This window comes from Alosa pseudoharengus, unplaced genomic scaffold (genome assembly GCF_046254945.1).
Source record: "Alosa pseudoharengus isolate Yale_2024_CS ecotype anadromous, Long Island Sound unplaced genomic scaffold, YU_APseudo_1.1 YU_APseudo_1.1_scf_8, whole genome shotgun sequence".
In the NCBI taxonomy this organism is placed as follows: Eukaryota; Metazoa; Chordata; class Actinopteri; order Clupeiformes; family Clupeidae; genus Alosa; species Alosa pseudoharengus.
The window spans coordinates 34492469-34505974 of record NW_027468870.1 but is presented as its reverse complement, the minus strand read 5'-3'; the positions used below and the strand labels follow the sequence as shown (position 1 = coordinate 34505974).

Sequence of the window (13506 nt, the reverse complement as noted above, 5' to 3'; positions counted from 1 at the left end):
CACATTTTTTCCCATTAGCATAATCCTATCTTTGGTGCAGTCCTTTAAAAAAGGATATACATTTTATTTTGTGTTTATTAAGAAAACAACAGAAAAGTATAGTGAATTGTGATTAAGAGAGATCAATTACAAGCGTATGTGTACACATAGGCTGAGAGACCACAGCAATAAAGATAGTCCATGAGGTATTAAACCATTTTTATTATTATTATTATTATTGACAGTGAAGAATGCCAAATATTTGTGACAATTTCGATAAAAGAAGTTGAAAAAATATCTCAGTCGAGACATATTTTTAATTTATGATTTCACTTTCAACAATTCTGGATAGACAGCAGCATCAAGAAAAATGTAACAAACAGATGTCCGAAGGTAGAAAAAAAATAAATAGCTTAAAAGGAAGCTATAACAATAGCATTGTACAGACCTTCATTGAAGGGATAGAATGCTTTCGTTTCAGATCTACATATATAACAAAAATCTCCCGATTTGCGCACCTGGAATGCCATAACACTCACATATAAAAGATATATAGGTCAGTCTTGTTTCATCCCCAACATTAAATGCCATAGTGATGCTGTCTCAATGCTTAGCCTACTTTTCATAGTTAATCATGGTTTCTACATCATCATTCAACACAATGGTAGAACTAAGTCCTTTTCTCTCATTAAATATTTATCTACAAGTCAAGGGTGACTGTACCCTCCTGGTTGCACACAACTCTAACTGTCTAACTGTGTTAGAGTTAGGCCTATACAAGAAACTCTGTCTATGGGGTAAGTAAAACAAAAAATAAATTGCTGTATCTTAATTGTTTGAAGTAGGCTATCATGCGTGAATTACATTACTATAAGGATCAACCCAAACAGTAGAAATACACACATTGTTCGTGCTAACATGGAAATTATTTTTGACTTTTTTCTTTACAATACGAAAAGATAACCAAACTAGGCCTTCCTTTTCTCCAGAAAAGTCATGTTCTGTGATCTGGTAATCGTTACCTCAGATCATGGTATGATAAAAAAAAAAACTTGCAAATGAATTAATACATAAATCAGCTTAACCCTACTAAATAGCTTTGTGTTATGTGTGTAGTGTAACAATATCTCTGTTCAACGGAGGAGTATTGTTGTATCCCAAAAGATGATCCAGTGTTCCTGAATTAGTGAAATGTTCAAGATTCTGCAAGTTTGATTAACCAGCTTTCTCTGCGGTAGCTCCTATTAATGTACATACAGTTTCTGGCTTTATCTGATCAGAGTATGTCATTATTCACTAGCATGATTACTCAACATTCACTGACATGATTACATATCAATCAGATATACATTTTTTCCCTTGTTTACAAAAAAGTGGTCGTCATCATTGTTTGGACTCTTCACAATAAGTATTTAGATCTTTTTTCTGCAAAGATCAATGAAAATAAATAGTGTTTTGTCAGCTTTTAGGCAGCCACCAAGCCTTGATCCTGTTCAGTGTGGAGTGATTAAACTAACCCAGGAGACGATGCTTTGTGGATTAGAGGTACTCAACCAGCCCAGCGGAGTCTCAGCAGGATTTCTGTTTGTTTGTTTGTTTGTTTGTTTGTATATGTATGTATGTTTGTTTTGCAAGGGTTATGCTCCTTTGTTGAAAGGATAAATATAGACAGTATCTTCTACCAACAACCATTTAAGAGAGTATTAAACTGGTAGCCTATATCACTTGAGGTAGATCTCTAGGGGAGGGAGAAACTTCAATAGTGGTTATAATAACAAGGCGACATCAAAGAAATGATCAACAAATGAAGTTAAGTTAAACGTTGATATAGGCAACATTTCTAGGACCAGAATGGAAATCCTGGCTACTTTTGATAAGTAACCTCTCCATTCCCTTTCTACGCTAAAGCTTCCCAGCTGATCTGTGCAACAAGGTCAGATGGTTAAGGAAAAGGGAAGAAGTTTGTTCACTACATTTGCTATGGATCGCGCATCTATCAGGCCCGTCCCTCTCTCACACACACAGTCCCATACGCAGCCTCAGCAGTCCTGGTAAAAGCACTCTCCCGAGACAGCCTCTGGCCTCTTGTCTGGATTACACAACCCTGGGTCTACCGCCTTCCCAGTATAGTCCAGGCAGAGGACGCTTCTGCGGCGTTCTCCAGGCCCGCATGTCCGCGAGCAGGCTGACCACGGGCCCATCTGCCACACGGGACACGGCAGATCCCCGCAGGGCCGGATGTCGGCTGGCCGCAGGTCCATGTCGCAGAAGTAGGACAGGGATCCCGCCCCGTCCTTGCACTCCACGCTCCTGCGTGACCAGCCTGAGCCGCAGGTCTTGGAGCACTCGGACCACTCGCCCAGGACCCACTCATCGCCCCCAAAGGGCAGGAGAGCATGCGGTGACACACGGTCTGAGCTGGGCGGCTTGGCGAAGGGAACGTCTCTGGGGAGGAAGAAGGTGTACTTGATTCTTGGGGGAGACTCGTCTCCCGCCGTGGACAGGACTTGCACCGTGATGGCCTGCTGAAGCTTCTGGAAGCTCAGGATGCGCTCAAGCGTGGTCGAGGAGCCACTGTAGCGGAGCACAGCTCCAGGGACCGAGATGTACTGCTCGGACGTCGAGACGGAGAAGTTGCCGTTCAGAATGTACTGGCCGTCCTCTTTCTTTATAGCCAAATAGTTGCCATCATGTTTGATTCCACGGTGGCTACGCTGTTTGATGTCGATGTTGGTTGCCCCAGAGGGAATGGTTACAACATCATTGTAACCGTATCTATGAAAATAAAGTACAAGAAGATCTTCACCTTTAGTCCTAATTAAATCTTTTTGCTTGTAATTATAATGTAATTATAACCATAAATAATATGTAGTGTGTCTAAGACCATTATGTCAGTATTATGTAAGCATATAATCCACATCTGTTAATATGTTATTCATTCTTACGTGGCTTTATTCAGCGCTCCTGTGATTTTCCGACAGGATGAGCCATCACCACCACAGATCCCGCACTTGTCAAATCTTAGATTGGAGCCAATGACCTGGTCGCAGCCAGCCTTAATGCACTGGCCCTGGACACAGATGGATGTGGTGTCTGGGCCACAGGTGGTGCCATCTATGACCTAAACAAGCAGTAATAAAAGATATTGTATTTCACACTGACGTATGGACAAGGTTAGAATAGTGACAGCAGAAATGTTGGTGACGTAGGCTCTTTCTGAAAAGCTGAAAGTAGGGTGTACCTTTGGTTCAAAGACTTTGAATTCACTGCTCCCCTTGGCTCTGCAGAAAAGCTTACATCTGTCGCGCGGGGACACGCCAGCGTATTTTGGAATCCATTGCTTGATGTTCCCATTCATATCCAAATACCTGTTGGTATTATACCTCTCACATTGCTCCTCTCTGAAGCTTTTCCCTATATGGGGTGAAGCAATTACATTTACATTTTTTCCAGTGAAAAAGCAATGTTGCAACATTTCAATTTTCTGTTAGTGTCATGGATATTTAGCAGCACCACAGGTGACAGATTATGATTAAAATGTCATTGCCTCCAACCTCTCTCTCTGTACATTTATAACTCAAGAGTCCAGGAGTAGCAGTAATTTTGTGTTAACACTTAGCTAAATTACAGACCTCTCTAGTGAATAAACTTGTCTTATTAAATTCCTACATCAAGTAAGAGAAATGGAAAAAGTTACCGTGATCCTGCTGGCAGGCCTGAATGTTGCAGGATTGGTATTTCACTCTTTGGCCCATGCAGTAGGCTCCTCCGTGTTGAGGCTCTGGATTGGTGCACTCGCGGCGGGAGAACTCGACACCCCCACCGCAGCTCAGAGAGCAGGGACCCCACGGGCCCCACTCACCCCACCCTCCGTCCACCGGCACCTGCAGCACACCGACCAATCATGTCTCACACAGAAGGCTACACTGGGAATGCTTAGGCTGCATGTGTGGTCTGTTTGACAAATTTGATCAATCAACCAATCAGTTAACCAACCAGCCAATTATTCATTCATTCATTCAATCAATCAATGAACCAACAAAATAACTAATCAGTTAATATGTAATATACGTATGTATATCTATCTACCTATCTTTCTATCTATCTATCTATCTATCTTTCTATCTACTGTAACCATTTATATTGGTTATGAAATATGATTGGTTATCTAATATAAATGCTGAGTACTACGCTATGCTACTCTCCTGTGTCACTGTGCTGGCATGTTTCCACTTCTGGCCTGACACACGTGTTACAGCCGCCCGGCTATAACCCCCTTCTAGGCCTGGTGCTCAAGGCATGTGCAGAAATAACACATTTCTTTTCTGAGGGGCTTTCTTTATGAGCTGGCCGAGACAGGTCTTCTGACAGCCAAGCCGTCTGGGATCACAAGCGAGTTTTTAACGGGCCGCACCAAATATAATCTCTCTTTTTAAAGGGGGCTTTACTGAATACAATGTGACTTCTTTTTAAATGGCTTCTCCAAAAATAATCCGCCTTTAAAAAAGAGCTCCTCCAAATGTACTTGCACCAGCTGCAGTAGGTCTGGCATCTGGGATCAGAATTTAAAGTAGATCAATTATATTAAGATACTCTGTTGAGGGCAGCAGGGAGCCAAAAAGGAACGTGTGTGTGTATGAGGGGTGGGGGGGTGGGTGAGGGGGGTTCAGAATATGAAAATGTCAATACACTGTCAAGGGGAAGGACTCTCTATGCTTCAAAACAGTGCGGTGAGACACATCTGTCAGGGCAAGCCCAAGATTGTTTTAAAGTGGGGTACAGAGGTGGAGAGAGTGACTATACAGACAAAAAAGGATTGCGGCAATAAATCTCTACAAAGACATTTTTGGGCATCATTTCTGAGATGCGTCTGCTCTGAGAGGTAAGCATTGTGATAAATCAGGTCGCGGTGACTCAGGCAAGGCAGGCAGGCAGACAGTCAAGCACGCATACCTACCTCAAGCCTCTCCTCCGTCTTGTTCACGCAGTCGCCGCGGAGACACAGTCCATCCTCCCCTCCGCAGGGGGTCCCGTCGGCCCAGGGGAGGCTTCCGTTACGGGTGGTGCACTGCTGCTGACCCTCCTCGCGGCACCACAGCTGGGAGCAGACCTCCTGGGCATCTGGGCAGTGGCCAAAGTCCTCGCCGAAGACCTGCTGACACTGCCGATCCAGCCCGTATACGTGACCCGGGGGCTCGGCTGGCAGGGGGAGCGTCTGCTCAGGAGGATCCAGCAAACAGTCACCTGGAGTGGCACGTGAATGGACACAGTCAGACAGGCAGACAGACAGAAGCATGTTGAAACAGCCAGAGGCACAGCATAAAATATGATGACTCCGCTGAAACATGGCTTATACACTGAGAATACAAACAAATAAAGTTCACTTGCAAACAAAGCAAAGTATGATCCTTTCTAATCTAAACCTTCATTTGCGGGAATCACTGTAATTACAGCAGGCATAGTCAGAACTCTCTAATTAGTGGCTGCATAAGGAACAAAAGCCTTTAATTCACGGATAGTAACGTAACTCCTTTGTCTGTGGAAATACATTATGTCGCTGTGGCAATGTAGGTTAGCCCTCTGCAAACTCCATTATGTATGCAGGAGCACAAGGACAACACACTACTTGAAGAACGGCAAGAAAATAAGAGGGACCTGTTGTACAACTAGTTCACTATGTACCTGTGGCAATATTCAGTCTGGTTAAGACAACATGTGCTTGGCTACACTCGATTTCTCTGTGAGGGAAAACAGTTGTTAAAGCAGGAATGCGTGACTCACAGCAGATGAGTCAGAGGAGTAGAGAGCAAGCGCAAGCCAGAGTGTAGACTGAAATATCGACAATATAAATCAACAAGTGAAGGAGATACGTCTGCTATTCTGCACTGCAAGTCTAGCTTTGTCTTCCCTTTTTCAGCTTGGATAGGGATGTGGATGTAATGTCAGTACGCCCTTAAGAGCTGAATTCGGGCTCTGCTTGTGGTAGCGAACCTGAAATGCCTTCTACTAACAATCTGTGGTATTTCTCCACCTGACGCCTCCCGCTGGATTCCCGCTAACCTGACTCGGGGATGGGGTGGTGGGGGTGGTGTTGCTGCGGTGGGACCGAGCAGTTTACTTTGCAATGGTTGTTAGTTTTGACACTCTCAGCAAAATTACACAGTGTGGCTTTAAACCCAGTTATTAGTGGTGAGGGAGTAAGTTAAGGCAGACAGGGCATTGTAAAAAAGAGAGGAGAGCGGGAAAAAAATGCAAGGGTAAGAAAATAAAAATGGTTACATTATACAGAGACGTTGTGCTGCCCAGTCCAAAACGACACTGAACACTATGGCAGGTTTCCATTCACTACATGATGACAGACTGACATTCTAGGACACGAGCCTTAAAAATGTTGACAGTTATGACTTTTTTTTTCTTTGAGTTCTTTCGGAAATATTCTGTCCTTGGTGCCAAAACCAAATGAAAACTGAAAACCCCATGTTAGCAGAAGGAAACCCATCTGCCAGTAAAAGACACACCCTCAGTCACTCACAAGCACCAAACAAATCCATGTGACAACCCTATTTCCAGCATCACATTTTACCTACAGCGTGTGTCCCTATGGCAAATATAGACACAATGTGTTGACACAGTGAAACCCAGTCCTTACCATGTCCATTGTCGAAGAATTCGGTGATATATTGAGCGCTGCAAGGTGACCATGGAAAAGTTTTGTTGAGGTGGACAAACTTTGGTGCCATCATGTGGTGTCCGTCAAGCTGCCCGAACCACTTCTCACAGTTCCTGGAATCATCGTGTGGCATGCTGAGAACGTGCCCTTAGAACAAAAAGGGCACAGGAGAGAATTAATACCCTCTCAAGTGTAACAACCATCCCATATTCCACTTCCATTCCATGTAGTGTTCCATACAAGAGTCTATATGTCTTGCAGTGCTACCCACTAAGGGCCTGCAGAGTGAGTCACTAGAGAGTTTTACATACAATTGAGGAGAGCCTCATTTAAAGTAAGGGAGCCATTCTGACATGACAGATCTTTTAGACAGACCGTCAAAGTGTCCTGAAGAGCAGCTTTCCAAGAACAAGTGCCCACTGCTTAGTATAACTACATGATACCAGATTTATTTATACTGGTATAATGTTATCCTGTTTTATCTCAGCGTGCCTTGCCATGTTGATCCTTATGTAACTCTTTGTCTACATAGTATCATTCTTTCAACGGCTGTTAGTTCAGATTGTTTGGATCACTCAACAAAACCCTCAGTGACGCGTCAGTTTAAATGTGACAATGTGACAGTGTTTGAATGCAGGATAAGTCCTGAAGTTTCAAGATAACGGGGGGGGGGGGTTAAACGCACATTTTGTATGCAGGAGCCGAAATTAGATCTCTCTGGCAGAGATGCACAGTTTGAGTTGTCATAGTTGACATAGACTGGCTGGCCGCAGGAACACAGGGCACACATACCGAGCTCGTGGGCCACTGTGAAGGCAGCCTGAAGGCCATTGTCCTCGATAACAGAGCAGCTTCTTTTGGGGTCACACATGGTGCCTATATCGGCGACCCCGAGGGTGTCACACTTGTTTCCGCAAATATCCTGGAGGTGAGAGCAAGTGGGAGAGAATGTGTGAGGGAGAGACAGACAGACAGAGAGAGTGAGAGAGAGAGGAGGGGGGGGGGGTGAGAGGGGAGACACACACAGAGAGGAGGAAAGGGTTAGAGTGGGGAGGAGAGGGGGACACTGATATCCAGACATCGCTCCATTTGTTCCAGACAGACGGCTTTTTTCCCGTGCAAGCTCTTGCCAGCAAAACATATTTGTCAGTGTTTCCATCATAAAATGAAGCAAATACATGGCAGACTGTAGACTTAAAGAGAGGGAGGAAATTTAACTCTCAGATCTCCACAGCGTCCAGTCCAAGACTTCACAGCCCTTTACATGCCTAAGTTAAAAAATCAACGTATGTTAAAGATATCTAAGTCTCACTGTATAAGTCAAGGACCACCAGCAATACTAGACTGACAAGCACAAACACACACATTGATACCACATGGGGTTTAACAAGCAATACCTGAACTAAGAATGGACCTCGTGTTTGTATTCTCATTCTTGTTTTGTTTGTTTTGATTGTTTCTACCGTATTTCATTCTTAAGGGGATAAGAAAGAATGTTGTTTTTTCTTGCATGTCTTGCATGCATGTCTTCACACTAAAGGACAAAGTAGGCTACTCTAATCAAACCTATCAAATCAAAATCTTGGCTTAACAGTCTACCTGTTTTCGGTAGATCCCTACAGTATATTTCAGTACATTTCTACATCTTAAACCACGAAAGTAACAAATGTACCATTCTGGTGAAGAGGATGGCTGTGTCATAATGCTGAGGGTGCCTCTGGCTGGTTGGGTTGAACAGCTGTTGCCAGTTGCAGAAGCTGCGCAGGGCAACGCCTCCATTCCTGGACACCTCTGGGCCTTCCTCTTCATCCTCAACCAGAAACATCCTCACCACAACCAGGCTCACTGCGTTCTTCAGACTGGGGTGGGTGTAGATCTGGGCAGCCATGGCCATCATGGTCAGGAGGTAGTGCTGTAATGGGGAACGGGAACAGACGGTCAGGGAGTAAGATCCCACAGCTGTCTGGGAGATGACGAGCCACACGCAGATGAGCCACACGCAGATGTAGAGCTGGGCCAGTAACCGGTAAACATCTCCAACACTTAAGGATGCAATCAGCGCGTTTCATTCATTCCATTCATTCGATTTGGCATCTCTTCAGAATTTCATTTAAGCATATGTGTCAGAATTTCACAGTGTATCCTTTACAAAGAATATCATCTCTGTGACTGACCCAAGCTCTCTGAGATAGGTGTGGACATTTCTCAAGGAAAGAAAGAGATGATGGCCTATAATCTATTCCTTTACACTTTCACCCAGTTAGTACAAAATAAGTCCAGCAGCCAAGTGTCCTATAGCCAAGGTATTGTCAGCACATGGTTGGTGCTTTGGAATGGACACAGATGACAGCGGTTATTTCAGTTGAAACAGTAAAAATCACAAACTGTTAAACAAACGGTTCATATTTGAATTGTGGATAAAATCTTTATGGAAAATATGCTCTGTCCTTGGGGAGGGAGCAGAATATTTATGACAGTAAGCAAATTAAATCATCAAATGTTGCTGAGGTGCTCTCTCATCAGTCATTGTGAGAAATCCACATTTCTAATGGCAAGTTTGGAAGTGTTGACCACCAGTGCAGTGGGTTATGTTTATATACATGGGGTAAAACTAGGATAGTTATTGTCTATGTGAAACCTTAAAAGCAAAGCTCAAAACAAATCCCTGAGCCTATGGGGACAGAAATATTTAAACATTTTTGTTTTTCTTTCCATCAATAAAATGGGTGGAAGGCGCTTGAAAACAAACTCCTCTTGGCATCCCTTAACATCCAGATGGTGCTAACTAAAACTCAAGGTTTTTGTGCCAGCAAGTCTATTTCATGTCTTGCAAGGACCTATTGGGGCCCTATTACAGGAAAAACGCTATGTGTAGTATACAGGCTCCTTATTCATACAATCTGACAAAACCATGAGAAGCATGTGTTCATATATCACACCATATTGCTTGATTTTCCTTCCAAGAAATTCCTGAGAACATTTAAGAGCACTTTTGATCCAGAAATATTTTACATTTTTTATGTGTGTTGGGCAGTTTTCTATTGAAAAACAAAATTGAAAGCAAAAAAAGTTCCATGGAATATTTTAGGGAAAATATCTTGTTTATTATGAGCATGTACTTGGATCCATAGACGGGTTTCATGACCACGCCTTCAAGCAATGCATATGTATCTATAAGATAATCCGTTCCAAAGCAAAACCCCTGTGCTTGTTTGGCGTAGTCCTCCTCTTCTTTCACTAACCAGAACAATGAAAGGGGTCTGTTTATGCTTTGAAGAGCATTAATGGAGAGCAGCATTTAAATGTTTATGCGAGATGTTTATACTGGAAGTAGTCAAGTACTTTCGTTGTCTTCGTGAGACCTTTTAGACTCAGAAACATGCCTTACGGTACTTGCCACGGTGGCTTCACCTCGCGCACAGCTCAGAAGAATACGCGTCAGAACTGAGATAATGCACGACGCGATTCAGGTTGAAGGTTTGAATTTCTCGGCTCCGTTCCCGCCCCGCCTCCCACACATCCTCCAAAATTAATTGTTTCTCGGAAAGTAGTGGTAGTGGAAACTACTGTACTTTATAGTAATGACACTGAACTAATACTGGGCGCAAAAGACAGTCTGTGAAAATAACTTTTTACCACAAACCGGGTGGGCAAATAATGTGGTTGCCAAGTCATCTAATCTTGTCCAGTCTTTCAATTAACATCATTATTGCCCAAACGTAAAGTTAGGCTATACAACGCAGGATTTATGGATTTGCCGTGCTAAATTTTTGCCAGTTTAGGCTATTAAACGAACACCTGTATGTCACCAAATTGAAAAGGTCCTTTTAGCCATATCATCTTGAGCTAGTCAATACCATAAAAGGTAAAGTTAATATTTTCATCTATATTACCTATGCCTAGTTATATATGGAGTAAAATAGAGACTTGTAAGTTACCTTGATTTCATCCCCGTAGAAACTTGTCATGGTGGAGTCAGCTACCACCAGGGTTTCGATGTACCTGGCAGAGGATACAAAACGTTTCTGTCTTTGTGTGACCTTGGCATCCGTCTTTCCATGGGACGAAGTGGGCCTACTGTTGGACACAAGCGGTTTGACAGCTCCCATATGATCATACAAAGTCTTTATAGTGTCTTTTGAGACAGGGAAAACTCTCCTTTTAATGACGTGCACCTGCGAAAATGACCTTTCGCTGGTCTCATTACGATGCTCTTTGGGTTGAATGAAGTATTCATCGCCATTCGTTACAAATGATCCTTGGATGCCGTGGCACAAACTGACGGCCACAACAGATTCTTGATTGTTGTTAACGGTTCCCGAGTAAAAACAATCTCTAAAGTCTTGTCCAATCTCCAACGACTCGCTGTCACCTTCGAAGATATCCTCAGGTTTGGTGCCATTAAGCAGGGCAGAGAGATGCTTCGAGTTAACGTGCTGAACATTAAGTGTTGGTGCGACAAAGTTACTGTCCGGATTTAAATGAATAGTGAATTTGTTACCAAAGGCGTTTAATAGGAAACTAAGCCGCTCTACGCTCCGTCCCAATGAAGTCCAAGGCTGCTCAGCATTTCTGATACTCAGTCTGACAGGTATTATCTCCTCCGACTCAACTACTTCACCAAGCGCAACGCCGGTAAACGATAACGTGAAGAAGACAATATGCATAAAATAACCCATGATATGCTAGATAGACAGGGTAAAATGCTTCAGCTGAAACGACACTAAAAAGACAATACCATATACGGCAAATAAATCCGCTGTGTAATAAACACTGTGTAGCCTCAGGGGCTACATACAATAAGGACTGTAACGTATTTGGGGATGAACAATTTCAGCTTGTAAGTAGGCTACAAGTCAAACAAAAAAGTATACCAAAACTACCAAAACTATCCGTTTGAGAACAACTGCAAAATTTCTCAACAGGCTGTTAACGTTAACTCTAGAAGAAAAGTTAAAAGCTAAAGAACACCCTTACAGCCCACGGTATTAGCGATGACTGGTCGTGACGGCGGTATTTATACAGTCTTGCCCTTCTTAAACATACGCGGTTTATTTTTGATATCCATCAGAACTTTACTCTCTCCTCCCCCTCATGCCTCATGAAAAACCTCAACAACTTTGGGATCAGCGTTGGATCCAATGGGAACGTCCTGACACGCCCCCCACTTTCAATAGCTCTGGTTTGACATACGGACTATTATTAACCAAGTCAGCACGCAGCTCGTTTGCGGAATGCGCAAAGTTACCCGAAGTATGTTTGGCTGCTCAAGCATTTCGACAGCCCCGACTTCTTCGTGTAAACGTTGGAATAAAAAGTAGCAGCACAACTTGGGTGATACATCCAAGCCAATAGGTCCATATAACCTACAAGAACCAAACCGCAACTGGATATAGATCGTCACCTGCCGGTCTTTAGAGTACTAAGCAGGTCAATAGATTACATAATGATTAAATTTCACCACCACTAAACCAAAGAGTAGACAACATTAAAAACGACTCCATAAATATATGTAGCTCAAAACCCCTTTTGTACAAAAACGTTATAAATCACTGGGCAATCTCATATGCATATGCATGTGAAGCCTACTTCTTGAGGGTGGAAAGATTCCTGTGGCAAGTTGCGTTATGTAACAGGTCTGTGCATCATCTAAAGAAAACAATAGAATATCCAGTTACCTTTAACAACGAATGGTAGATGTCATCCAGCAAGTTTTGATAGCCTAAGTTTTTTTAAGAGCAAATAAAAAACAACAACAAAAAAAAAACATTACCTCATTTAACATACACGTGTTATTATTAGACACAGTTACCAATACGCAATTAAAAAACAGCAAGAAACAAGGAGCTTGCATAGCCTTTATCCAATCGTTAGTTCTTCAATTCAAGGAGATGGAATGACATCCACAAGGTGGCACTATCACATTATTTTTAGTCAGTAAATGAGCATATTGGAAAATGTGCGTCCTCCAAAGCAAGACACAGGACAAGCGCACAACGCACTGCTGGATATTTTCATGTTGGAAGTTTGATCACATAGCCTACACGAAACAAAACAAAAAAATCTTGAAATGACAACTATTTTATGGTCTCAACCTATTTTTCTACCACCGCGAGATGTCGTGCTTGTAACACATTTTTCATTTCCCCGGTTCTGCAGACTCCACTGCTCCAGATGCGGCCAGAGTGCTAATAGCTTCAGCAATATTAAACAGATCACGTGGAAAGAAATGACTTAGGATGCAAAATGTATGTCAGTAATACAACATGATCATAGATTGGAGGACTGGTTTGAAAATGAGCTCATTAACGATTAAATGAGTTTCAATATTCATATCTGTCTACAGACCCAATATATGTCACGTCTTATCATTCATGAAACCAGATATTTATTTACTTGCAGAAGTAGTCTACTTGGTTGTGCCCTAAGCAAATGCGGGTGCAATGACTGCTGCTTTGCCCTACCCAGCACAGCCTGAAGTCACGGTCGCATCCTGTGAAGTACCTGGATTTTTTATTTTTTGCAGTGTAGGATAGGGGCTGTAATATTCTCACCACAGAGGTAACTTGACAGTGGAGGACAGTGGAGTTCTCAGACAAACACCTCTGATTTAACATTTGACAGACACATGTGGGTAACATGGAGCTGTCAATAGTCTAGGCGCGTCTTTGCCCAACCTTGATCTGATTTACAATGTCCTTACATGCAGTGATTATGTGGAGATAAGTCTTACGACTTTTACTTTTATATACTTATCCCACACATGTAGTAAATCTCTGCAAATGTTGGAAATATAATTATTGTTAGACATGAAAGATTTTTTTACTAAGTGAAAACTGGTCGCTTGCAATGTCCTG

At 42.7% G+C, this 13506-nt stretch overlaps 1 protein-coding gene across 1 annotated transcript; it reads right to left on the bottom strand.

Moving 5' to 3' along the window:
- Positions 1-229: 229 nt before the first annotated feature.
- On the bottom strand, positions 230-11637 carry adamts8a (ADAM metallopeptidase with thrombospondin type 1 motif, 8a). The gene is made up of 9 exons (XM_076274619.1): positions 10588-11637; positions 8322-8561; positions 7442-7571; positions 6629-6796; positions 4937-5223; positions 3677-3863; positions 3221-3393; positions 2925-3100; positions 230-2754 (listed from the first exon to the last, which is right to left on the bottom strand). Exons 1-9 carry the CDS (start codon positions 11326-11328, stop codon positions 2019-2021), a joined length of 2838 nt encoding a protein of 945 aa, XP_076130734.1. The 5' UTR covers positions 11329-11637; the 3' UTR covers positions 230-2018.
- Between the last annotated feature and the right edge of the window lie 1869 nt (positions 11638-13506).